This window comes from Castor canadensis, chromosome 13 (genome assembly GCF_047511655.1).
Source record: "Castor canadensis chromosome 13, mCasCan1.hap1v2, whole genome shotgun sequence".
In the NCBI taxonomy this organism is placed as follows: Eukaryota; Metazoa; Chordata; class Mammalia; order Rodentia; family Castoridae; genus Castor; species Castor canadensis.
The window spans coordinates 101641529-101669137 of NC_133398.1; the positions used below are offsets into that span (position 1 = coordinate 101641529).

Below are 27609 nucleotides of genomic sequence, written 5' to 3' on the forward strand. Positions count from 1 at the left end.
GGAAAAAGAGTACCAGTTACACCTACAGGGTAATTTAGATTGCGGTTTTGTTTTGCTTTCTTAAAGTACTGGGGTTTGAACTCAGGGCTTTGCAGTTGCTAGGCAGGCACTCTCCCACCAGGGCCATTCCACTCAGATTACATTTTAAAATTTATATATTTATGTAGAAAATAAAGCTGAAGTAAGTAGACAAAGCTTTAAAAATAGAATGTGGACTAAGGAATGTGTTGGATTTTTGTTGTTGTTTGCATTTCTTTGTTTTCTAGTTACTCTCCAATGAAAATATCTTGTGTGTTCAGAAAATAGGTCATTATGCTGTTAACAAAGTGTTTTTGTTTTATTTTAATTTTTAATATCATGGTGCTAACTTAGGGTCACCTAAATTGACCCTGAAGTCTGATCAGTTTAATCACAATAAAAAATAAAAATCCAAAAAATGGAAAACTGAGGAGACAAGGGAAAGGACCTGTAGGCTTGAGGCACAGCCAGTTCATGGCACCAGGCCTAGACACAGGGTCTGTCTGTATTGCTGTTGCTATGGTTATTTTAATCCATTTGTTTATACTTTACATTCTATTAGGTTGGCCGAAGAAAGAAAAGAAGCAAAAGTAAAGGAAGAAAATTCAACAACAGGCAGCACCAACTTGGAAAAGATGGGAGGAATAGATTTCCATATGAAAGCTGTGCCAGGGACAGAAGTACCAGGACATAAAGTGAGTATCTTCTGGTAGCCTGAGCCAACCTGGAACTGATATCTGAGACCATGTGATTGTGGGTGTAATGTCTAAATCCAGTTGCTTTTTTGCCTTACTTTGAAGTGGTTAATATAGATTGCATTTTATAATTTTCATTATGAATTCACAACTCTTAAATAAGCTAGTTTCCCACCATTTTATACAGAGAATAAACTAAACTCAGGAGGAGACCATCTCCCAATGGACTTATGTGGTGAGAAGTACAGGCAGGTCATAAGATTACCTTTTTGGGACTGGCACAGCCACTCCTGTGGTTGAGCACCTGCCTAACAAGCACAAAGCCCTGAGTTCAAACCCCAGTATTGCCAAGAAAAAAAAAAAATTATAAGATTGCCTTCTTAATAGCTGGTAATATTCTCTATGACATATGTGGAATTAATAGCGTCTCCAAATTTCCTTCTTTTTTCTTACCTCTCACACTTTTTCTCTGAGAGTTCTTGTTTCATTGTCAGAAAATTAAACTTTATAGTTATAATAGCCCACTGTGAGTTCAACTTTTTAAAAAAGTTATTAAAACTTATTAATTGCCATTTGTGACATATATGGTAAATAAGTTTTTATCTCTTTTTTTTCTTTCTTTCTTTCTTTAGAATTGGGTCGTGAGTAAATTTGGACGAGTCTTACCTATTCTTCATCTTAAGAATCAACATAAACATAAAATATCCTTTGTGATTAGCCTCTCAGAGTAAATATTATTTACCACAGTGATCGATACTTGCAAAGTACCTTTACAGTCACACTGCTTTTATCAGTAAAATTTTAGGTATTTTAACAGTTTATGTGTTCCCATTTTCTAGGCAAGATAAGATATACTTCCCTACACATATAAAATAATTAGAGAATAATGAGACAGTGTCAGAGTTTTGTAAGATTAAGTAATATGAATGATGAACGCCAAAGAAATTTTGTTAGTTTATCTCATATTTCATAGGAATTCATAGCCATTTGTAAAGGAGCTATCCAGGGACAAGGGCTTATTATTAAAGAAGATTTTAGAGGAAATGATGTGTTTTGAATTAATAGGTGATAGGACAAAGTGGTTCTAAAGATACTCAACTGGTCGCCAGTGACTCATGCCTGTGCCTAGCTGCTTAGGAGGTGGTTACAAGGAGGGTCGCAGCTCATGGCCAGTGCCAGTGACTCACACCTGTGGTCCTAGCTGCTTAGGAGGTAGATATCAGGAGGATTGCAGTTCATAGCCAGCCCAGACAAACAGTCCTTGAGACCCTATCTCGAAAATACCCAACAGGAAAAAGAGGTGGTGGAGTGGCTCAAGTGGTAGAGTCACCTGTTTAGCAATCATGAGGCCCTGGGTTCAAACCCCAGTACTGCCAAACAAACTTTTTTTTTAAAAGCAGACAGACAGGAGAATGGGGAATGGGGAAGTCCTGGAGCCCAGCGTGAGCAAGTTCTGATTCCTGTTCAGTAAGGTCAGGTTATCTGAGATCTTGAAAAGCTAATCTCATGGTCCTCTGTGCCAAGGGTATGTGTGTATTATCGGAGGGTTTGCTATGATATTTACATACCATCCAGTGATTTCTGCTAACTGATAATGATGACGTTTTGTTTTTAACTCTGGTAATGTTATGGAAAGCTCAGTTTTCTAGATCCTGGAAGGTTATTAGTGGATGTCTCATTTGTGGGAAACTGAGGGTAAGATGAAGTAATGACTTACTCAGAATTAAACAGTATTCTATTTGTCTCACCAGATTGATAGGTTTTCCTAATGCCTAGTGCTTTTGTTCCTTGACTCTGGGTAACATCATGAAATATGATCCATCAAAATACTGCCACAACCTAAAGAAGATAGGGGAGGATTTCACAAATACCATTCCCATAAGTAACCTTACTTGGGAATTGGAAGGAGGCAATGACCCTATGAGTAAGAAACGTCGAGGAGAGTTCTCTGACTTTCATGGCCCTCCCAAAAAGATCATAAAAGTGCAGAAGGGCGAGAGTTCCACTAGGTCCAAGGGTTCTTCTGTGAATTCAAGGGTTAGTCAAGTAATGGAGAATAACATATCCAGACAGCAACAGGTTGCTCAGAAGGCAGCTTGTGATTCCATTACCACTTCTGAGTCACTGCCTGTGCCCAATTCTGGTATTCAAAAACCTGATGTACTTTTTTGGACTTCTGACTTGGAAACTGCTTGGAACAGAAACAGCATGTCTGATGATGGTATTGACTCTGAAGATAAGTTAAGAATGATGATTGCAAAAGTGGAAAATTTACAGAGAGGTATGTGTTCGTCAATAAATGAATCTGAAAATGATCCTTTTGAAGTTGTAAGGGGTGATTTTAAATCAGATGTTCACAAACTTCATTCATTAACAAATTTAATGATCAGTAATGTCTCCCACCATGTTAGTGCAAATACTATGGGAGATGATTATGAATATGACTCAAGTGATACAGATGAAATCATTGCTATGAAAAAAAACATTGGTAAGGTCAGAAACGGTGCAGAATTTTCACAGACAGAAAAATCTACACGAAAGAAAACATCTTTCAAAAAGAAAGAGCTTTCTGATTGTTGTATTAAAGTGCAAAAGAGAAAAAACAACAAAGAGTCAGCGTTCAGTCATGGATTGAAGCCTCTTAATCATAAATCTCCATCCAACTCTTGCAGCAGTCACAATGAAGAATCTGAGAGAGATGAAGAATATAAAGCCATGATGAAAAATTGCCCCCGTGTGAATTTCACTTTAGCTGAATTGGAACGGTTGGCTGGTAGTGATCAGGAGGTTCCAGAAAAAGACTCTGAGTGTGGTGGCCCAGAGACCACCAGTCACTACAAGTTCAGCAGAGCCTCCAAGAGTCCCAAGACTCCCCGTGGCTTCTCCAGAGGCCAATGGTGCATTTGTCCTGAGGAGATCTTGGCTTCTCTTTTAGAGGAAGAGAATACTTACAGTAATCAGAAACCAAAGGAAAACAACTTAAAACCAAAGTTCCAAGCATTCAGAGGAGTGGGCTGTCTCTATGGAAAGGAGTCAGTGAAAAACACCTTGAAAGAGAGTATTACCTCTGATAATACTAATGAAGGTCAGGGTTCCTTAAAATATGAGGATCCCAATAGCATTCCCATGAAAAGTGGATCCCCATATGCTAATGGCTTATCAAGCAAACTGTCTTCATACCATCCTTCTAAGAAGTTGAACACTCTAAACCACATTCAGCCTCAAAAAGGACAATTTACTTTTGAGAACCAGGATCACAAGGTATTGTCCTCTAGCAATTCAGAAAAGGGAAGTAAAAATCCTATTTCTTGTCAGTTGTCATTAAAAGGTAAGAAATCCTTAAGTCTGATTGCAAAGACTCACAAGATAGGGTCTGACAAAGACACTTGCCATAGTGCCAAAAAAATTGAAGGAGCTTCTGAGGAAAAGGGGTCTGATGTCAACAGCCTCACATCTCTTGAGATACCACCAAAGGTTTCTCCCAAGAAAGACACTCAGAAAAGCACAGCTGATTTCTCACTTTCTCTTAGTAATTCGTCAGATGTGACTGCTAAGGATAAACAAGCTGAAGACAATCAGAAGCGTTTGGCAGCCTTGGAGGCAAGGCAGAAAGTCAAAGAAGTGCAGAAGAAGCTGGTGCACAACGCACTGGCAAATTTGGTGAGTATATTTGCATTGTATGGATGTGGTAAGAACACTGTCCAGCTTTTCCTTCCCGTGAAAGTAGGTGTGTTACAGAATACTGGTCACACTAAGGAAGTCATGCATGAGAAGGGTAGGGAAACTAAGAACTCAAATAGGGTTGATATACTCACTATACAAGAGTGATATAGAAATCTTAAACTGACTGAAACTACCATAAGAAAAGGGACTAAGGTAGAATGAAGAAAATTAGAGGAGATAAATCCACTGGGGTTATAATACATGCTTGGAAAATTTCACAAGGAAACTTCCTGTGCAACTACCTTTATCTGAAGCTAAAATGTCATGGTTTTCATTTTATCTTTTCTCTTTTTCCTCCTATGATATTGGAGAATAGGAGGGCAGAACAAGTTCTGCCTGGCAGGGGGTCCGTGGGGGAGGGCTGGCACCAGTGGGAGGAGGGAGGTGTTGGGGAAAAGGGGGTAGGAGGGTGAATAGGTGTAAAAAATATGTACACGTTAGTAAATTTAAAAATGATACCTGTTGAACATACTCCAGGAATCATGGCGAGGAGACAGTGGGGGGAAGGAAATGAAGGAGAATGGTTGAGGAGGTGAATTCATGTATGATGTAGTTGACACATTGTAAGAACCTGTGTAAATGCCACAATGTACCCCCACCCATCACAATAATAAAGGAGAAAAAGAAAGTAGGTGTGCCCCCTTAGAGCTCAGGGTCTTAGTATTTACCAGTTTCAATCTTCCTGTTAGCTTCCCACCATAGCTGGAATGACAGGTGCATGCCAGCATAACCAGCTTTTTTTTTTTTTCTGTTGAGATGGGATATTTATAAAAGTTACAGCTTTTTTTTTGCCCTTGCTGTCCTCAAACCATGATTCTTCCAATCTCAGCCTCCCAAGTAGCTAGGGTTACAGACGTGAGCCAACAACACTTGACTCAGTTAGAAGCTTTTATCACCCTAATATTTACTGTATACCAAAGGAAGTGAAATTAAATTCTGTTTATTGGAAGCATTTTAAATTTATCTAAAATTTTCTTCATCATTTCATTTGGAAATTATAACTGGTATAATAGTGACTACAAAGTGATTTATATCTTGCTAAGATTTACTGTGATGAGCCTCTTCTGATTCCTCCAACAGTCATTAAGTTCACATGTACATGGTAGCCTTACAGAACGAGGATGGTCCTGACTCTCATGCAGCTAGCTGTTGGCTCATGGTATGGCCGACAGCCCCTGGGGCACCAAGCCAGTCAGAAGGTTTCCTCAGCTACAGCTGAGTAATGTGAAGGGTTACATAAGAATTAGAGGTACAAGAGCAGCAAGGAGAGGAAGGATGTTTCAGGAAAAGGGAGCAGTTTATAAAAAATATCTTAAGTGAGACTGAGATTTATGTTGTGTGAGGTGGCAAAAAAAAAAAAGAGGTTAGAAGTAATAAGTAGGGATAAGTTATATAGAGCCTGTGAAGGTTGGACTTCATTCTTAAGGCTGTGAAAGAGAAAAAAAAGGCTGAAAAAACTGAAGAGTTTTAATCAAGGCATCAAAAATTAGATACGTAAAGCCACCTACAGCTTGCAGGCCATCTGTCCCCATGGCCGTTTATGTACAGTCTTGGAGCTACAAATGGTTTTTAATATAGAACAGAGATCATATGTGGTCTGTAGAGTCACTCTCTGGCCCTTTACAGGTGAGGTCTGTCAACCTCTGCTTGGGAGCAATCTTTCAGGCCATAACAAAAACAATTGAAAGTTAGATCTGGAACTAGGGAGAGCCTTCAGGAAGTTGAGGGCCAGAACCAAGGCAGTGATAGTGTGAATACACTTAAAGATACCAAGAAGGTTGGGTTGATAGGATTTGTGGCCAATGGATGTGCAGAGAAAGGTGTCCTGAATTTCTGTCTTAAGCAAACAGCAGGTAATGATGCACTCAGTAGATAAGGAAAGGATGGAAGGAGACATGACAGGGGAAGGAGAATGGGTTTAGACATGTTCTGTGTGAGGACGAATTGTCTTAAAGTGTGATGCTTTTATATGTTTATCTCAAACTACCAAAACACTATGTCTTTCTTACTATCGCCTAAAATCAGAGAACAAGAGAGAACAGGTTCTGCCTGGAAGTCGGGGGAGAGGAAGGGAAAGGTGGGGGAGGGTAGGTAGCCCAAACAATGTATACACATGTAAGTAAAAGTAAAAACGATAAAATAAAAGAGAGTACTAACGTAAACCCCCCCCCCCCCCAAAATGATGCTTTTAATGGCCTCCCAGGACGGTCACCCAGAGAACAAGCCCACACACATCATCTTTGATTCTGATGGTGCAAGTGAAATGGATGAACCATCCCCTCAGATGCAAAGCCATCCAAGAAAGGAGCTGGTGAAAGTAAGTCATTCCAGACATCCTTGTGGACATTTGTCTACTTTATAGTCCTTTCTTTTTCCATTGTTGGGTTTGGAGTTTGGGTTTTTTTGGGGGGTGGGGAGGGCAGTATTGGGGTTTGAACTCAGGGCCTTGTGTTTGCAAGGCAGGAGTTCTACCACTTAAGCCACACTCCCAGCCCTTTTTGTTTTAGTTATTTTTCAGGTAGCGTCTCGCTTTTCTTGCCTCAGCCAGCCTGGACTGCAGTCTTACTTCATCCTTTGACTAGCTTTTTCCACTGAAGTGAGTTCTCACTGACTCTTTGCCCAGACTGACCTTGTCTCTAAGTAACTAGGATTATAGGTATAGGCCTTGAACTCACGGCTGGTCCTCCTGCTTCATCCTCCTGAGTGTTATTATTGCAGGCATGCACAAGCACACCCAGTTGCAGAACCGTTTGTGTCTATTGCATAAGAAGACCTCTACACAACTGTCTGTTCAGCATAAAATTCTTCTGGGAGCTGCAGTGAGACACAGGGCTGCCCTAGCCACCACACACTGAGATGGCAGGGCTCTACATCATTGCTGAGTCAAAGCAGTATTGGTGAAAGCCTGCAGAAGTGTTCTTGTGTGTAATGATTTTCTCTCAAATCCAGGCAGCATTGGGAAGCATCTAGGTTAATGATCCCAGAGGCCACGTAGAGATCCCTGAGTCAGGAGTTTCCATCTGACCCAACACCTACTTGTTACTGGTAGATGCATCTGGGTTGTTGGTTTTTAAATGTAGGGGGAGATTACATTATAAAGGAAATGCTGATTGCAACAGGTTTAATAAACATTTGTTTTAATCTCTGACAGGAGTCCTTGGGTAAATCACCTGGGAAGCTGTTTGACAGCAGCGATGATGGAGAATCTGATTCTGAGAATGACAGTGACAGGTTCAAAATTAAACCTCACTTTGAGGGCAGAGCTGGACAGAAGGTTAGTGAAGACTGAAAGTAGAAAAAATTGCAGCATGTCTTATTTTCCAAGGTAGTCCTGAAATGTAATTAAATGCAGGGAGGCCTTGATCCCCATTCCAGTGTTGGGTATTTATTTTGGGAGTGACTCCTCTCTGATCTCTGATTGGTTTACAGGTAGGTGACACTATTCGATTGATGATGTGAATTTCAGGATGAAGGAGGTACACTTGGAGAGTAGTCTTTACAGGCAGTTTCTTGGAAATATGGTTGACAATTCTGTATGCTTTTTATCTGTGTAGCTCATGGATTTACAGTCACACTTTGGCAGCGATGACAGATTCCGCATGGACTCTCGATTTCTAGAGAGTGACAGTGAAGAGGAACAGGAAGGTAAATGCTTTTATTGTCCAGACAGTCCTGACATCAGAGTTGGGGACATAAGAAATCATCCAGTGCACCCCCTCCATTTAGCACGTGAAACTCTGCTCCTTAAGACATTGAATTGAGGGTTTATAATCAAGTGTTGAGTTGACTTAATATTTCTTTTTACGTATTTAGTAAAATTTAATTTCTTGAAACTGCCAAATAGGGCAGGAAGAAATAGTATCCACCAAAGGTACATTTTCCTGCATCCCTTCCCTGGCATGAAAGAGGAAGGTTGAGTACCCTACCTAGCAATCTATATCAGTAGTGTGGCAGGTTCTGGTTGATGCGATGGAAGATGGTTAAATCTCATTTGCCTTCTAAGATTTTTTTTTTGGTCCCTTTTTAGTGGTACTGGGCTTTGAACTCAGGGCCTTACACTTGCTGGGCAAGGACTCTAAACCTTATTACATTTGCCTTTCTACTAGGAAGACTCTGTCTTCCTCTGGTGTACATTCTTGAAAGGTGTTTTTTTTTAAATCAATGTATCATTGAATTCATCCTTACTTAGATACATCTAAGAGTAATGATGCTATCAGAAGCATCTTAATTCTACTTCCTGTAGCACATACATCTGTAAGACCTTATCTCCTATGTAGATGCCTTCCATGAGTTTCCCTACTTACCCTCTCCCAATCTCAGAACCTCTATCCTTGTTTAATTTTGTTTTTTTTTCTCCTTCCTGAGTTAATCTAATCTGTATCACTATTCATATACTTTCTCACCTACTTTCTGGAATACAGTCTCTAAGTTGATCCTCATAATTATTTAAGGTGATTATTATCAGTATTGTAGACTTTGGAAGACCAGAGTTCAGAGAGGCTCTAGGGTCCACACCAACTTATGTTTCTAAACCAGCACTTCAAATCTTCCACTCAAAATCTCATGTTGAAAGCTCAGAAATTAACAGAACTGTGAGCGAGACTATGTTTAGAAGTTGCACATGGAGATAACTTTCTTTTGTGCTGCCATTTTTGTAAATAACTTCTGTACTTGTGGCATTTGTCAAGTGGCAAATTCCACCCATCCACCTCCACTGTGGCCCTGTAGCCCACAGTCATTGTTGACTATCCGTTCTTGAAATGCACTCTCATTTTGCTGCCATTGAAGTATACTGTCCTAGGTTTCTTCTTTTTTCCCCTTTGCCTTCAGATTTAGGCTCTTCCAATATCTTATAAGATACCATGACTTTAGCCTTCACTTCTTATACATGGGTATCCCCCAGATTTGGGTTTTCTTTGCTCCCAGGGTCTGCTGAATGTTTCCCACAGGCTAGCCTGAATTTGCATTAATATACAGCGAGCTGATGTGGTGCACACCTGTTATCAGCACTTGGAATACAGAGGCAGGAGTTCAATAGTGAGACTCTATCTTAAAAAAAAAAAAAAAACCTTCAGCAAGTCCAAAATTGATTTTCTCTCTTGCTTTCCTTTTTTTTTTTTCTTTTTTTTAAACTGTCATTGTTAATTATGGTTTTTGGCTACATTCTCTACAATTTCAGCATCTTAAAGAGAGAATGTGTTTATGGACAACTTATATACGTAAGTATCAGCATTGTGAATGTGGCAATAAAGAAAGAAATTCTTACAGGAGCGAAGTGCAGCATCCTAAAAAAACATTGGCTTCTACTTCTTGCCCTCCTTAAAACTAGCTTCTTGGAGCCCTTCCCTTTGGGTCGATGGCACTTCGATTCTTGGGGCTGGACATAGAACCTCTCTGTCTTAATCTTTTTCTTCCTAACTTTTGAGGCACAATTTTTTTTGGGGGGGGTTAGGATGGGGGAGCAGGACTGGAGTTTGAATTTGGCCTTATGCTTGCCAGGCAGGTGCTCTACCACTTCAAACACTCCACCAGCCCTTTTTTGTATTGGATATTTTTAAGATAGTGTCTTGTGAACTATTTGTTCAGGGCTGACTTTGAACCCTGATCCTCCTGATCTGTTCCTCCTGAGTAGCTAGGATTATAGGCATGAGCTACCAGCTCCTGGCTTGAGGCACAATTCTGTTGTTTTTTTTTTTGAGGTACTAGGGTTTGAACTCAGAGCCTACACCTTGAGCCATTCCCCAAGCTCTTTTTTGTGAAGGGTTTTTTTGAGCTAGAGTTTCGTGAACTCTTTCCCCAGGCTGGCTTTAAATCGTGGTCTTCCTGATCTCTGCCTCCTAAGTAGCTAGGGATATGGGCCACAATTTTATCTCTCTCCTGCAGACAGAGAGCCCAGCTGGCCTATAGCATCTTAAGCATTTCCCAGCATTGTCTCCTGCTCCCTACTGAGGAACCATTTAGCTTTTAAGTTAAAATTGAAGTTGCTATTTTAGAAAATGAAAAATGGTTGAATGTGAATATGTTTCAGCATATTATAATTAAACTCTGGGCACTTTCTGACTTCATTGTATGTGTTGGTTTTGTTTCCTATATTCTCTTCTGCTTCTGGAGATACACTTGTCTTTCCCACTTCATATTCCAACATTTCCAGCAATTCTTGATCCACATGAGCACACTCTCTACCTCCTTTAAATCCTTTGCGACTTGGGGGTCTTCTCTATAGAGAACTTCAATCAATGTTTTATTCTAGTTTCTGTTAGTTAATGTCCTATAGTAATGTGAAAGATGTGAAAGGCTTAGACTTATTTCCTATTTTTGTTATCCAAACTAGCTGTTTATCTTTGTTCTCTGATATTGTGTGTTTCTAGTAGTTGAGAGTAGCAGCCTATAGAGTTCATGATGCCTTGCGTGTGAAGGACACGTGGCTTTATTCTGCAATATTTATTTATAAATCAAAAACTGAAGCAACTGTCTTCTGGTATGTCACATTAATAGTGATTAAAATCATCACCTTTATGCACATTTCATTGTCTTTATATCAAGAGAAAAGATATTTCTGATGTGCTAAACCTTTGGCGGTGAATTAGCAACATGACTAATTTAGCCATTGCTGTCACCTTCAGACAAATGAAAAAAAAAAGAAAATTACCATCTTTCACTGTCCTTATCATTTTTGGGCTTATATGTAATCTAGATTACATTTTCAGAATGTTAAGAAAAAGATCAGTCCTATAATCACTTTAGTTTTATAATTAGTATCTTGTTGTGTTACATTTTTCAGTCTTTACCTTAAAATGTTTAGACTTACCACTGAAGCTATTAAATCCAGATTTTTATTTTCATAATCACAAATGTAGGACGTTTTGTTTGTTGGTCATGTCATTTCTGGGTTCTTTTTTGTGGCATTAGGGGTTTGGAGATAGGGAGATTAGCAAAATTGGGTCAAACTTTTCTTCTCCTATCTTGATGTGTTTTAGATATGTTTTGGTGCTTAATGTATTTCCTGATTGTGATTTCTTTAGCTATTTTTGTCAATATATTGCTAATTATCCTTTTTCTTTTAAGAGGTAAATGAAAAGAAAACTGCTGAGGAAGAAGAGCTTGCTGCAGAAAAGAAGAAAACCCTGAATGTTATGCAAAGTATTTTGAATATCAGCTTCAACAACCCTATGAACAAAGGATCAGTAGTTGCTAAGAAATTTAAGTATGGTTTTTGTTCTATTCTAGTGTGTTTTCTTTTGCCATAACTTTTTTTTTTAATTAGCATACTAGTGTTCATAAATGCCTCCTAGAACTCAGTTTAAAACCAGGTCATTTTTTGTTTTGTTTTTGCAGTGCTAGAGATCAAACAGGGCCTTGTACATCCTAGTTGAGCATTCTGCCATTGAGCTACAGCCCCAGCCCAGCAAGGTCAATTTTAGCTTCCTGGGGAGAGCAGTTTGCAACATGTGTGAACTTTTAAAAATACCCTATGGGTGGGCATGGTGGTTCAAGCCTGTAGTCCTAGCTACTGAGGAGGTGAGATCCAGAAGGATCATAGTTCTAGGCTAGCCTGGGCAAAAAGTTCTCAAGACCTTATCTCAATCAATGATTGGGCACAGTGGTATGTGCCTGCCATCCCAGCTACATGGGGAAGCAGGAAGATGGCTGTCCAAACTGACCCAGGCATAAAGGCATAAAGTAAGACCCTTTATCAAAAATAATCAACACAGAAAGTGCTGGGCACATGGCTTAAGTGGGAGAGTGCCCACCTAGCAAGCTCTAGTCTCTAGGTTCAATCCCAGCACCACAAAAAAGAAAGAGCGAGAGATCCATCCTAGTGTTGACAGTTGCCATTTTTTTCATGAGTGTTCTAATTTATCTCTTCCAATCTTCCTTTTTTTTTTTACATAGGGACATCATACGTTATGATCCAACAAGGCAGGACCATGCCACTTATGAAAGAAAAAAAGATGATAAACCGAAAGAAAGGTAAATTGAGCTCGTTTTTACCTTGGGCTTCTGAAACTGCTGAGATACAATGCTGACATACAGTTTTGCTTGAACAGTTGAAGTTTCTTAGCTGTGTGTAGAGTTTTAACAAAGAGTGTTGTTTTATTTTTGAACTGAGATCTATAGATTTTTCTATAAAGGGACAGATAGTAAATTGTTAGGCTTTGCAAGCCAGACAGTCTGTTAGGACAACTCTCTTGTACCTGTGTAGAAGAAAAGCAGCTTATGAGGGAGACTGTGTTCGAATAAAACTATTAATAGACACTGAAATTTGCCTTTTATATAACTTTTACATGTTATGGAATCATCTTGATTTTTCTTCATTTATTTCTAACTATAAAACATACACTTAATGTTCAGCTAAGACATAAAACAGGCAGTCACCTGGGTTTGACCCATGGGCTGTGACATGAGAGTTTGCTAACTCCTGCTTTAGATCATGTTTTCTTAAATTTCATATCATTTGCCTTCTAGAGAGTCTTTAAAAAACAAAAAAACCTCCCTTTAATTTTACTCTGTTCTCATATTTTATGATAAGCAACCAGAAAAAACTGGAAAATACCATCAACACTTTCCTGGACATCTCCCCAGCTAGGTCTCCCAGTTATTTAGGTGTGTTTTCCACTTTCTAAATTAATACAGGTGACAGTGTTGCTGAACTTCCTGCCACCACATATCAAGGATCCCCCTTCCTCTATTTTCCTCCCTGACTTTTCTGCAGGCTCTTACCTGCAGTCTCCTCAAAAGCCATTTACCAATAGTTTCTTCAAGACCCTTCATATTTTTTGCTGTGACTCTAGTCTCAGATGTCACTTACTACCACATTTGCTACATTCTCTCTCTCTTTTTTTTTTTTTTTTTTTTTTTTTGTAGTATGGGGGTTTAAACTCAGGGCCTCACACTTGCTAGACAGATGCTGTAGCACTTGAGTTACTTCTCCAGCCCATGCTCAAGGGATGGGAAATTGATTTCTGCCTGTCTGGTCCCCAGTTTTGAAGTTCAGTAATAATGACTTGGAAGTGTCTATATGGCACTATTTTTTTCATGGAACTCAGTTTCATAGTAATTGCATGAACAGTTTCTCTCTCTAAGATGGTCTCTATCATTAAGATAGTTTTTTAGGGGTTGGAGGTATGTCTCAAGCAGTGGAGTGCCTGCCTAGCAAGCATAAAGCCCTGAGTTCAAAACCCAGCACTGCCTGAAAAAAAGCTACCGTGATGGGAGCACGGCTCAAGTGGTAGAATGCCTGCCTAGCAAGTGCTATGCCCTGAGTTCAAGCTACAGTACCACCATAAGAAAAGAAAGCCATCATGTAAAATAGCTTTTTAGTACTTCTTGCTTACTTCCAGTTTAGGTAGTTCATTAAGGACTTTTGTTCTGGTCTTACGTATGTTATGTGCATTAGACTCTTAATAGGAAAGGGTATTTTAATCTTTTATTTGCTAAGAATTCTATATTGGGAGCTGCCATATAACTTTTTGTCCCAGATTAAAGAGGAAAGTGTATTCCTTTCTAAATTATAGAGCAGATGTATGAAGACATAAAATTTCATTCCAAAAGAGACTAGTAGACTTAGCACATTTACAGTTCATTTCTAAAGTTGAGTTATAATTGATTTCGTTTCCATCACAGAATTTTTTTTATTCATTCATATCCATCACAGAATTTTAAAAGTTAAAATGATCTTAGAAGTCATCTGGTTTAACATGTTCATTTTGCAGATGAGGAAACAGGCCCATTGATGCTAAGTGATGTCCTTATAGCTGATGGTTTGTTTTCTTGTTTTTTTGTTTTTTGCTTGGTGGTACTAGGATTGAACTCAGGACTTCATACTTGCAAGGCAGGCACTCTACTACTTGAGCCAAGCTCCAGCCCCTGATAGATTGATTAATTTCTGAAAAGTAGTTTAGAGGGAGAGTATGACCATGTTAATATTTGCATCTGCTTGAGACAGTTTTGTGTAGAAAAGGTTGTTTGGTCAAGGTTCTCTGTGGCTCTTCTTAGCTGTTAAAAGGATGGAATTAAAATTATCCCCGGAGTTCACCTTTCTTGAGTTTTAGAAATTTTCCAAAACTTGTCTTTGTGACGTGCATGTTGGTGTGTCATTGCAGTAAAGCAAAACGAAAGAAGAAAAGGGAGGAAGCTGAGAAGCTGCCTGAGGTGTCTAAAGAAATATATTATGACATTGCTATGGACTTGAAAGAAATATTCCAAACTACGAAAGACATCAGTGAAAAGGAAGAAGACACACTCTGGAATGAGGACTGTGGTGGAGAGAAAAAGGAAGCCATCCGTGAAGGTGCAGCTCTGATGAGTGGGCCCGTGCAGCCCAGTGGGTTCACATTCTCCTTCTTCGAGTCAGACACTAAAGATGTAAAGGAAGGTACTTTCCTTTTTTCCTCACATCTTTATTTCAGGCAGATTGAGCTTGATTGTACATTAAGTGTAATGGATTTACTGTTGTCTGAATAAAGGGTTATTTCTTTGATCTAGATAAACAGTGAGAATCAGCGTTGCATGACCATAAATGAGACGGTCTTGAGGGTGTGAAATAAACTACTTTTGCATTTAAGGGAGTAAACCTGTAGCTACCTGACATCGGCAGGGAAGCCGGAGAATCAGGCTGTATCTCTTCTTCTTTTACACAACAGTTATGAAGAAGTAAAATAAATCATTTTAGCTCTGGTCCCCTCCCCCGAGTCATACACTCCCACCATTAGGGTTTGAATTGAGAGCTTCCCACTTGCAAAGCAGGCACTCAGCTGCTTGAGCCATGCTTCCAGTCCATTTTGCTCTGGTTGTTTTAGAGATGGGTTCTTGAGACTGACTTGCCCAGGCTGGTCTTTAATCTCAGTTCTTCTGACCTCAGCCTTCTAAGTAGCTAAGATTACAGGTGTGAGCCACCAGTGCCCAGCAGCTCTATTTCATATGTAGTTGGAGATGCCATGACTCAGGGGAAACTAATGCTCCAGATGATAGGAGAAAGGAAGAAACAGGTAACGTTCTTGGTTTTATACAAATACGCTGTCACCCATCGCCAGTTACAGTTTATCTTGGGAGAGTTGACAAAACAGAGAAAAATATAAACACCAGTACTTGTAATTTTGCATCCTATATCAGGAGAATTGTATCTGAAGACCAAAATGGGCCATAGGTAAAAACACTTGTTTTTTATCATCATCATTATTATTAGTAGTATTATTAGTATTATTATTATTAACATATGAAACAGGGTCTCCCTGTGTAGCCTAGGCTGGCCGAAAACTGATGATGCACAGTGTTCTGAATGCTGCAATTACAGCAATGCACTACCATGCCCAACAAAAAGACTGTTCTTTGTCAGGCTATTCCTTACCCAGTGTTCAAGATACATGTGCAATTTTCTAGAAGTTTGCTATAAAGAACAGGATAGACCTACCATGTGTGATCCTACTTCAAAGATTGGCACATAAAATAAAATAGCATCCATGTCTTTAGCAGATATATATCAAATGTCTGCAATGTGGTACTCTAAAAGGAGCTACAGCAATGTAGTAGTTTTTTAAAAATTGGAAATAAAACACAGTGCACCATGTCCTCTGCTTAATTCATTTTCTTGTATGTGTTGTCTAGTTGGACACTAAGGTCATTCCTAAACTATTGAATAGAGTTGATTTGAATATTAAGTATAAACCTGACTTTGACAGCCAAGTGTGAGATATTGGCCTGGAAAGGAGTCCTGAGAGATTTTTAATCTTTTGGAGACTTGTGAGGGATTGTCCAGATCTTATTGCAGTAGCCTTCTCAGCAGTTTTGCAAAGAGGTTTTGAGACTTGAAAATGTAAAGATATGTTCCTTTTCTCACTTATTAACAAGCAGGAGAGAAATCTAGTTTCACTGCATCAGTGTTATATTTTAGGGTTCTCTTTGTAGCACAGATGCAAAGGTTATTTTGTCTATTCTTTTTTTAAATTACATTGTTCTTTCTTTTTTTCTTTTATTCATATGTGCATACAATGTTTGGGTCATTTCTCCCCCCTTCCCCCCCACCCCTTCTCTCTCCCCCCCACCCCCTCGCTACTAGGCAGAAACTGTTTTGCCCTTATCTCTAATTTTGTTGAAGAGAGAATATAAGCAATAATAGGAAGGACCAAGGGTTTTTGCTAGTTGAGATAAGGATAGCTATACAGGGAGTTGACTCGCATTGCTTTTCTGTACATATGTGTTACATTCTAAATTAATTCTTCTTGAACTAACCTTTTCTCTAGCTCCTGGTCCCCTTCTCCTGTTGGCCTCTGTCACTTTAAAGTTTCTGCATTAATTCCTTTGTATTGAGGATATTAAATGCTATCTTGGTTTTTTTGGGTCCCTTTTAATAATGTTAGAGAACTGGTGAAGTGGCTGAAGCAGTAAGAGCACCTGCCTAGCAAGCGTGAGGCCCAGAGCTCAAAGCCCAGTACCACCAATAATAATAATAATAATAATGTTAAATGCCTTATCCAGTCACTCTACCAATGCCAAAATTAACATAGTATCTTCTTTGAATTTTAGAGGTGTGGCTCAAATGGTAAAGCACCTGCCTAACAAGCATGAGGCCCTAAGTTCAAACCCCAGTACTGCAAAAAAAAAAAAAAAAAGCTATTTCAGAAGCTGGGGCTGCAGCTCAATGGTAGAGCATTTGTCTAGCATACACAGGCCCTGAGTTTGATCTCCAGCATTGGTGGTGAGGTGGAGGGGGAGATGATCACTCTAGCTATTTTAAATTAATGATCCATATATTAGAAATTTACGAAAGTGTATAGTGAAAGGAATCAGTTGAGCATGTTCAGAAATACTTGGTTGCTCAGTTACAATTCCATCATCTTGTATTGTTATGATGATACAGAGACCTACAGAGTTGGAGCAGTGAAACCTGGGAAGATTGCCTGGCAGGGAGACCCTCGATTCCAAGACAGCAGTGCAGAAGAGGAAGATGCAACTGAAGAAGAGGATCACAGAAAGCACAGCCATGGGTAAGCAATTTGTGTGCAGGTATATTTCATCATTTGTAAAATCCGAGTCATACATGCTTTAGGAGTATTTTGGAAGTGTCTAGACTTCTTTTCACAGGTCAAATTTTCTCAGCTCCTGAAAGAGGGGTCTCCAGCTCTTTTATAATGGGAGTGTGATTACTTTTTTTGAGGTTTGTATAGCATTGTGTGGGACATGTGATGTGCTCAGTGAAGTGAGCCTGATGGTCAAGTTCTGGTCAGGAAATTGCATGCTGCACTTGGCAGGACACCTTCCCATGGGGAACACTGCAAACAGGGTAACGATGGGGGAGTGAGAGTATCAGCAACCAGCGTGGGAAACGCGGAGTTTGTTCTTAAGTCCTCATTCCTCCTCACAGAGAAGAATGTTGAGTGGAGAGGGCGCAGGGTCACTGTAATTCAGGGCAACAAGAGCAGAACACAAAGCAGCTGTTTTTAAGGAAAAGTTTATATCTTCAGTATACTTCTTAAATATTGAAAATAAGCCAGGCATGGTGGCGCATGCTTGTAACCCCAGCATTTGGAATGCAAAAAGATCATTCAAAGGGGAAAAAAATGCATATGTAGATATGGTCAACAAATGTTTCTGTCTTTTTTCTGCTTCCCCTTTTCAGAGAAGAAACATTTCCTGTGAAAGAGCACACTAGATTTTTCTTTTTTTCCAAGAATGATGAAAGACTTCATGGTAAGTCCATTTTCCCATTAAATGACAACAGCACAGCCCTTATTGCATACTGGTACAAAAACTCACATCCAGAAATTCTGCCCCTTTGTAATATGTGGTTTTGTCCCCTCCATTCAAACTGATGTATGCTGACTTGTAAAGCTTTGGCAACTGAGAGCTCCTCAGTCACCATGTTCCTTGCTCATTCATTATGGTCAGTGAGAACTTTTTTTGTCATAGGGACTTGCTTACATACAAACGTACAAAATCCTTATGTTTTAGTACTGTAAATTTTTATAATTTTAGTACTGTAAAAATTCACGTGAAAACTGTGAGGCTGAGAGTGAAACTTCTCGATTCTTAAAGCCACAAACAAAAACAAAGTGATATAACAAGAAATAATCCGTTAACAGTAAAATTCCAGCAATACTAAATTTTTGATTTTGAAAATAACATGTAATACTTATTTTTGGAAATTCTGTAGAAATTTTTTTAAAATGACATCATCTAGAATGGAGATGGTAATGCCAGAATGTTGTCTTTTTTAGTAATAATTTGCTGCCTTATGTTTCTTGTTTTTTCCCTAGTAGGTTCTGACTTATTCTGGAGAGGTGTGGAAAGTAACATTAACAAGTCTTCTTGGGAGGCCCGAACAAACAGCCTGCTTATGGTGAGCAATTGTTTCTCCATATTGATTGTCTCTAAAAATAAATACGATTGGATCTTCCTGTTAGCATTTCCCTAGTATAAGAATAACAGGAATAAGATATGAAAATTTAGAAAAGATGACAACTGAGAACATTACTTAAATGCTCAGAATTATAGTGCCTGAAGAAACTGAGGTTCAATTCAACTCATGACTAGTACAAGGAAGGAGATGGAAGATTGGCTACTTTGAGTGGCTGGTCCCAGAATCCAGCCATTCTCATTAACTAATAGGAAATCAGGAGGTTTTCAAAGACTGAATTAAAGTTCCTTAAATACATAAAGCCGAAAGATGGAGTAGTCCCTCTTCATTCCAGTGAGCACTTCAAAAATGTTTTTTTATGTCCCTGACAATGACAATAACTAAATTTTACTTCATAATTATTAAACACCCTGAGAACAATTTGTATTTGTTGTTAACAAAGGTTTTGATTTTCTGATTTCCTAGGATTGTCGAAAGAAGCATAAAGAAGCCAAAAGGAAAGTAAAACCAAAATAATAAAAGTTGGCCTTGGATTTTGATTTGTTTGGTTTTTTTGGCAGTACTGAGATTTGAACTTGGGGTCTTGTATCTGCTAGGCTATGCAGGCTCTCTACCACTTGATCCACATCCCCATCCCTTTTCATTTTAGTTGTTTTTCAAATAGGATCTCGTGTTTATGCCCAGGTGGCCTGGACCTCAATCCTTCTATTTTAGTCATACCACCACACCCAGTGCTTTTTTGTTTTGTGTTGTCTTTTTAGTGGTACTGGGGTTTGAACTCCAGGCACTAGACAGGTGCTCTACTACTTGAACCACTCTGCCAGCCATGTGGTATGTGTGTGTGTTGGGTATATTCAAGATAGGGTCTCATGAACTATTTGCTCAGGGCTGGGTTCAAAATGTGATCCCCTGATCTCTGCCTCCTGAATAGCTAGGATTACAGGCATGGGCCACCAATGCCCAACCATACCCAGCTAAGAAACTGGTTAAGATGGGGTCTTACCAACTTTTTGCTCATGCTGGCCTCAAACCACTGTTATTCCAGTCTCTGCTTCCAAAGTGGTTAAGATTACAGGCTTAAGCCTCCATACCCAACTTTGGCCTTGGTTTTGATAATGAATGAATTAAGCTAACCAAAGGAAATTGACCAGAAAGTAATTTTAACTGATGAAAAAGAAATTTCTGAGTAGACAATATTCAAAATCTGGCTAATGGAGAATCATTCTGGTTGCCATTTTTTTGTGGAATTCCTGTATTTCTTCCTAGGTAATTACTTCAAAAAATTAAAGCTAAGCTGGGTGTATTAGCGCACACTTATAACCAGGGTGCTGAAGCAGGAGGATCATTTGAGCCAGGCTGGTGCCGGGGCAACACAGCAAGGTCATAGTTCAAAAAAACTAAAAACTAAACTGAGCTTTTAAAAATGAAGCACAGATACTCCCTGGTGTACTTGCCATCCATCCTCAGTAACTAATGGGCATCTTCTGATGCAAGGTTTATGTGAAGCCTTTTGAAAATAAATGGTTCAGGGGACTTGTATTTGCTAAGTAAGGCTTTGTGTGAATTATTGGCTATTTGAAATACTTAGTTCTGATTGTACCAAATACTCCTTACCTTCACTTTATCCTTTTTGTTTAAAAATATGAATTACAATTCAACTTTGAGTTTTATACTTGGGTTTTGATGAAGAGTGAACAGAAATGCAGGATATTTCAGACCAACTTCATATGAGAATTCTGTGGGGACCAAGAAAAGAAGCAAAATATGAAGTTTTCCTGTCCTTGCCCTCAGTTAACTAGGGAGCAATGTATGGAAGCAGGCCCATTGATCCCAAAATTCTAGTTAGGTCACAGACTTACGGAAAATACCTAGTATCTAAAAGATAGGTAGTCAACAACTAGGAGTCAGACTCAAAGTCCAGGTAGAGAAGCAGGCTTAATATTTCATTAAACTGGTATGGGGATACAAAAGCAAGATGGTGATGGAGTGGCATTGCCTCCCATCCTTCCTTGAGGATGTACCCTATTAAACAGCAATTCTCTTGCCTAACTCCATGCAGAACTGCTAAGATAGTAAGAACTGGTGTCACAGTAGTTTTGATTCCATCAATACCTCATGAGTGCACCAGGAACTGGACAAAGCAGGTCAATCAGACTACAGGCATGAAAGCCTCAGAGTGCCCCATGCTTGGAGTCTTAACTTTCAGAGAAACCAGCAAGAAAAACAGCAGGATGCCAACACTCCTACACAGAAACTCCCACCAAGACAAAAGATAGAGCCTTTGGACAGGGCACAATTTCTAGACACAATAACAGCTAAGAAATTGCATGAAACACTTTACAAGTGGGACAGAAGGAAGCACAGTTCTCCATCTTCCACCACCAGAATGGACCACCATTGGAGCATACAGCAGACCATGAGTTTGTGGGGACTTTGGAGAGGAGAGGCTCCAAGTTTAGTGGGAACTGTGTGAAACTGGGGGACTGAGGGCCAGACCTCAGAAGTCTTCACTGGGTTTTGTATTCAGATCTCCAAATCCCTTGCCCCTACCTTGGAAACAAGCCCAGACTTTATTCCAGAGGCAAGTCTCCAACTAGACTGCCATCTACTGGTGTAAAAGATTAGTAGGACTCTGAAAGGGAAAAAGGTAGACATATAGATGATAGATAGATAGATAGATAGACAGTTGATTGCTGCTTCAATTTCATTTTGTGTTATACATCTATACAGGTGATTAATTTCCTCTTGGTTCAGTTTTGGATGATCATATTTATCTAGAAATCTGTCCATTTCATTATAATTTTCAAATTTATTTGAATAAAGGTTCTCAAAGTAGTCTCTGATGATTTCCTGGACTTCCATGGTGTTTGTTGTTATCTCCCCTTTTGCATTCCTGATTCTACTAATTTGGGTTTTTTCTCTCCTCATTTTAGTCAGGTTTGCCAGGGGTCTATCGATCTTGTTTATTTTTTCAAAGAACCAACTTTTTGTTTCATTAGTTCTTTGTATGGTTTTTTGGTTTCTATTTTGTTGATTTCAGCTCTTATTTTTATTATTTCTCTCCTTCTATTTGTTTTGGGATTTGCTTGTTCTTGTTTTTCTAGGAGTTTGAGGTGTATCATTAGGTCATTGATTTGGGATCTTTCAGTCTTTTTAATATATGCACTCATGGCTATAAACTTTCCTCTCAGGACTGCCTCTGCTGTGTCCCATAGGTTCTGGTAGGTTGTGTTTTCATTTTCATTGACTTCCAGGAACTTTTTAATTTCCTCTTTTATTTCATCAATGATCCATTCTTCATTAAGTAATGAGTTATTTAGTTTCCAGCTGTTTGCATGTTTTTTGTCTTTACTTTTGTTGTTGAGTTCTACTTTACTGCATTGTGATCAGATAGTATGCACGGTATAATTTCTATTTTCTTGTATTTGCTGAGGCTTGCTTTGTGCCCTAGGATATGATCTATTTTGGAGAAGGTTCCATGGGTTGCTAAGAAGAATGTATATTGTGTAGAGGTTGGATGAAATGTTCTGTAGACATCTACTAGGTCCATTTGATCTATTCCATATTTTAGATCTTAGATTTCTTTATTGATTTTTTTGTTTGGATGACCTATCTATTGATGATAATGGGGTGTTAAGCCTCCCACAACCACTGTGTTGGCATTTATATATGCTTTTAGGTCTTTCAGGGTATGTTTGATGAAATTGGGTGCGTTGACATTGGGTGCGTACAGGTTGATAATTATTATTTCCTTTTGGTCGATTTCCCCTTTTATTGGTATGGAATGTCCTTCTTTATCTCGATTGATCAGTGTAGGTTTGAAGTCTACTTTGTCAGAGATAAGTATTGCTACTCCTGCCTGTTTTCGGGGGCCATTGGCTTGGTAAATCTTCTTCCAGCCTTTCATCCTTAGCCTATGCTTATTACTGTCAGTGAGAAGGGTCTCCTGTAAGCAACAAATTGTTGGATCTTCCTTTTTAATCCATTTCATTAAGCAGTGCCTTTTGATGGGTGAATTAAGTCCGTTAACATTAAGCATTAGTACTGATAGGTATGTGGTGATTCCTGTCATTTAGTTGTCTTAGTTGTTTGAAGGTTTGATTGTGTGTATCTAAGTTGAGGTTACTCTCTACTTTCTTGCTTTTTCTTTTCCTGTGGTTTGGTGCTGCCTGTCTTTTCATGGTTAAGTTGGGTGTCACTTTCTGTGTGCAGAATCCCTTGAAGAATCCTTTGTAGTTGTGGCTTTGTGGTCACATATTGTTTTAGTTTCTGCTTATCATGGAAGACTTTTATTGCTCCATCTATTTTGAATGATAGTTTTGCTGGGTAGAGTATCCTGGGGTTGAAGTTATTTTCATTCAGTGCCCGGAAGATCTCACCCCATGCTCTTCTTGCTTTTAATGTTTCTGTTGAGAAGTCTGCTGTAATTTTGATGGGTTTACCTTTGTATGTTACTTGTTTTTTCTCTCTTACAGCCTTCAATATTCTTTCCTTAGTTTCTGAACTTGTTGTTTTAATGATGATATGTCGTGGGGTAGTTCTATTTTGATCTGGTCTGTTTGGTGTCTTGGAGGCCTCTTGCATCTGTATGGGAATATCTTTCTCTAGATTTGGGAAATTTTCCGTTATTATTTTGTTAAATATATTACGCATTCCCTTCGCTTGCACCTCTTCGCCTTCTTCGATGCCCATGATTCTCAAGTTTGGTCTTTTGATGGAGTCAGTGAGTTCTTGCATTCTCTTTTCACAGGTCTTGAGTTGTTTAATTAGTAGTTCTTCAGTTTTCCCTTTAATTACCACTTCATCTTCAAGTTGTGAGATTCTGTCTTCTGTTTGTTCTATTCTGCTGGATTGGCCTTCCGTTTTGTTTTGCAGTTCGGTTTCGTTCTTTTTTCTGAGGTTTTCCATATCCTGGCTGTTTTCCTCTTTTATGTTGTCTATTTTTGTCCTGAGTTCATTTATCCATTTATTCATTGTGTTCTCTCTTTCACTTTGGTGTTTATACAGTGTTTCTATGGTTTCCTTTATTTCTTCTTTTGCTTTTTCAAATTCTTTATTTTTGTTTTCTTGGAATTTCTTGAGTGTCTCCTGTACATTTTGGTTGACCCTATCCAGTATCATCTCTATAAATTCTCATTGAGTACCTGTAGTATGTCTTCTTTTAAATTATTCTTGTGGGCTTCATTGGGTCCTTTGGCATAGTTTATCTTCATTTTGTTGGAGTCTGGATCTGAGTACCTGTTTTCTTCATTCCCCTCTGGTTCCTGTACTAATTTTTTGCTGTGGGGAAACTGGTTTCCCTGGTTTTTTTTGTCTTCCCGTCATTGTCTTTGGTGTTGTTACTGTCCCTGTACTGTGTGCAATTAAATATTTTCTAGCTTGTAATAATAACAGTGGTAATATTTAGAATGGAAGGGTGAGCTGAGATGGAAAGCAAGAAGTTAAAGAAATGGGAAAAACAAATACACAGAGTGGAGGGAGAAAACAGAACAAGGTGTCAGACAAGAAGATTTCAAAGGTATAAACAGGGAGCTTTAGTGTACTAATCAACAGTAAGCTGAACAGACATTAGAGAGACAGAGGATTGAAAATCAAAAATAAAAAAAAAGGTAAGAATAAAAATAAAAAATAAGTAAATGAAAGAAAAATCTATTTAAAGAAATGTATTAAAATAAAATGAAAAAATAGAAAATTAAAAAAAAAAACCAAAAAACCTCCAAGTTCAAATGCAGTGAAGTCACAGTCTCCAATCCTGGAGAAGGTTCCCCAGATGTTGTTCTGTAGTTGTCTCATCAAAGTGGACGCATAAAGAACAAAACTACACACACACACGCACAAAAATAACCCCACCAAGTGTCCCAAGTTCAAATGCAATACAGTTTCAGTAAGTTTTTCAGCTTGCAGGTGTAATTCGGTTGTTCTCTCATCAAAGGTAGGGAGACAAAGAAAAAAAAAAGTCTGGAGACAGTTCTGAGAATGGTTTCTGCAGCTGTGGCTTGCCTGCCAGCTGTTGTCAGCCTGTTGTTGCTGGCGGCGGTATTTATGGAGATCTCTGGGGTGAGCTTAGCACTCACCTGAACCCACAAGCTTTGTTGCTCAGATTTCTCCTGTGCGTGAGCCTCTGCTACAAGCTTTCCCCTTTCCAAGCACTGGGAAAGGTGACACTGCACCTGCGTGTTTATTTACAGTTCATGTGGGAGGTGGGTCTTCCCCCCTCTCCTGTGCAGTTCTGCTCCCACCTCCACTTTCACAAGCTTTCCTGCTCCTGGTTACTGGGCGGTGCTGCTGCTCCTGCCAGCCGCCATGTTTGCTTACAGTTCACGTGGGAAGTGGGTCTTCCCTCCTCTCCTGTGAAGTTTTCCTCCCTCTGCCACTCTCACCAGCTTTCCTGCTCCTGGTTGCTGGGCGCGCGCCCTGCTCCTGCCAGAGCCTCTCTGGCCAGGCGGGCTTGTTTATTTACAGCCCCAGGAAGGATTCCCTTCCCCAAATCTTTGGAGCTCAGGGCGCCCCACCCTTTTTCCTGCGTGTCTTATTTGTTCTTATTGCTTATTACCCAGTTTCTTTTTTATCCTGGGGTGGAGGTCAGTCTGTCCAGGGGGCTATGCTGCTCTGGCTCAGGCTTGTCTGTGGGAGAACCGCGGTACCGCAAAGCTCACCTGGTCCGCGTCTTCCCAAGCCTTCTGGGTGCCGGCGACTGGCGGCCCAGGGGCCCTCCTTGTTTCTCCGTTTAATGTGAAGTGGAGATTCTCTGTGCCGGCAGGAGGTGTGGAGGGGTCAAAGTTATGCCTTTTCTCAGTGATTATGCCTGCAAAGTGTGTCTCCAGTGTCTCTCCCAAGATTTCACTATAGGAGGCTCACTTTCTGCTTTCTCCCTCTAGCTGCCATCTTGCTTTTTTCTCTTTGCTTTTTCTTTTTGTTTTTCTTCCTCTTTCCTTACATACACCTTTTGTGCCTCTCATAATTCCTCTATGGATCTATTTTTCCAATTTTCTAGTTTTTGTAATTTTCTTGCTGTATCTGTCCAGCTGTTTGTAACAAAGTGAAATTTTAACATTCCCTGTCCCAAAGGGTCTTCTAAGTCTAGCCCAGCATACTTTCTCATCTGATCCTTGAGACGGCTCATGAACTCGGTCGATCCCTCATCCTTCCCTTGTTGGACATGGAAGGCTTTAGAGAGGTTTTGTGACCTTGGCACTGATTCCTGGATTCCCCTTATCATTAAATCCCTTAAGTCTCTCATATTTTCTCGTGTCCTGGGGTGTTGTTATTCCATTGGTGATCTTGGTTAGGAAACTTAGCATCAGCTACCAGGATGTTCTGTCCTGGGGGATGGTCACGTTTACAGATGGCCATTGCTGCTCTATGGATCATGGCTCTTTCCTCTCCTGAGAAGAGAATTCCCAAAATAGACATTAACTCAGCTCCAGTATATATCTGTGGTCCCAAAAATTGATCAACCTGTTCTGAAGCTCTGAAGGGATCATCGAGAAGAGGTTGAAACTCCTTTTTAAAGTTTCAGACCTCAGAGCTGATAAGAGGGGCATTTACAAACCCAATTTCATGCCCTCTGAGGGAGACCTCCTGGGGAGGAAAGAGGGAGTATGGTCTTTCCCTTGGGACTGAGGAAAAGGTAGATTCTCAATGTCCTGATGACACTGCTCTAACTCCTTCTGGAGTTGTGGGAGGGACAGATTTCAGGTAAAGAGTTTGGGGGGTAGGGAGTTGAAGGAGGTGGAGGTGGAAGGGTTAGAAGGGGCAGATGGAGAGGTGGAAGCCTGGAGGGTAGGGACTTGAAGGGGAGGAGAGGTGGAAGGGTTAAGAGGGAGAGGTGGAGAGGTGGAAGCCTGAGGTGGTGCAAGGGCTGGCTCTGGTACTTCACCTGGAGGAACAGCAGGATTATGGGCAGGGGGGGAGAGAGGGGAGGGAAGAGAGCAAATCCCAGTTAGAAAGGGTTTTGGGTTTTTTTTTCTTTAAGTGGAAACAGGACTATAGGACTCTGTCTCCAACAAAGGGCATATTCCATCTTCTCTTGAGTGACTGAGCTCTTGTTAACATGCTCAATTAATAGTTGACAGACTCAGTCTTCGTCAGACCCAAATTTTGGCCAAAAAACCGAAGGCTTTAAGATCGGTTCTTGGGTCCAGATAAAAAACCAGTGTTTAACTATTCTTTGTTTCTTTTTCCCTATAGTATGGTTGCTATCATTCCAATATTTTAACATCTTCCCTAGGGGGGCTCCCAGAAGGTATTTTATCCTTGGCCTTTGTTTTTTTTGGCCTCTTTGCTGCCTTTATTTCCCATCTCTCCCTTCTGGTTGACTATGCTCTATCAGGAGCTCAACCCCCCCCCCGCTTTGCCTTGGAGGTTTCTTGCACACTGATTCTTTTTTGCTTTGTCTATCTCTGCCCACATCCTTCGTGGGAGCTTAAGGCACCTTTTAGTAGCCTGCAGGTCAGTATGAGCTCTTGACCTGGATTAGATTTAAAAATATAATATGCCTTAAATAGTGTGAGGTTGCCTCAGAACTATGGATCAGGACTCCACTTTCACCATGTGTCACCTGACATGTTTCACTCACACATCACACAGCCCCAATATCCTGACCACCAAGACATTACTTAGTCACCCGTGACATTTCTTATCTTGGTTTGTGCACAAAACTCACATGGTCGCCACAGTTCCTGTCTTCAGAGCTCTTTTACATGCATTGACAAGAAATTCTGGAGTCCAAGTTCAGTTCATTTGCAGATCCAGAAAGTTGTTGTCATTGACTGAACCTCAGGGCTGTGGCTGCCACAACCAGGAAGCAGATGTGTCTCA

At 39.8% G+C, this 27609-nt stretch overlaps 1 protein-coding gene across 5 annotated transcripts in view; it reads left to right on the forward strand.

Annotated features, from left to right (window-relative positions):
• The window catches only part of Nol8 (nucleolar protein 8), a 34766-nt gene that overhangs the window by 4998 nt on the left and 2159 nt on the right, over positions 1-27609 (forward strand). For 2 of the 5 annotated variants that reach the window (XM_074052345.1, XM_074052342.1), the window contains 13 exons: positions 581-713; positions 1346-1414; positions 2517-4373; positions 6640-6753; positions 7588-7710; positions 7991-8081; positions 11502-11640; positions 12330-12407; positions 14540-14811; positions 17293-17419; positions 18052-18122; positions 18689-18771; positions 19255-19328. In XM_074052345.1, coding sequence (XP_073908446.1) covers positions 581-713; positions 1346-1414; positions 2517-4373; positions 6640-6753; positions 7588-7710; positions 7991-8081; positions 11502-11640; positions 12330-12407; positions 14540-14811; positions 17293-17419; positions 18052-18122; positions 18689-18771; positions 19255-19305 — 3208 coding nt within the window. In that variant the 3' untranslated portion in view covers positions 19306-19328. Of the gene's footprint in view, positions 1-580; positions 714-1345; positions 1415-2516; positions 4374-6639; positions 6754-7587; positions 7711-7990; positions 8082-11501; positions 11641-12329; positions 12408-14539; positions 14812-17292; positions 17420-18051; positions 18123-18688; positions 18772-19254; positions 19329-27609 lie in introns of those variants that run through there. The other 3 variants (XM_020162320.2, XM_074052343.1, XM_074052344.1) reach the window with 3 other exon arrangements.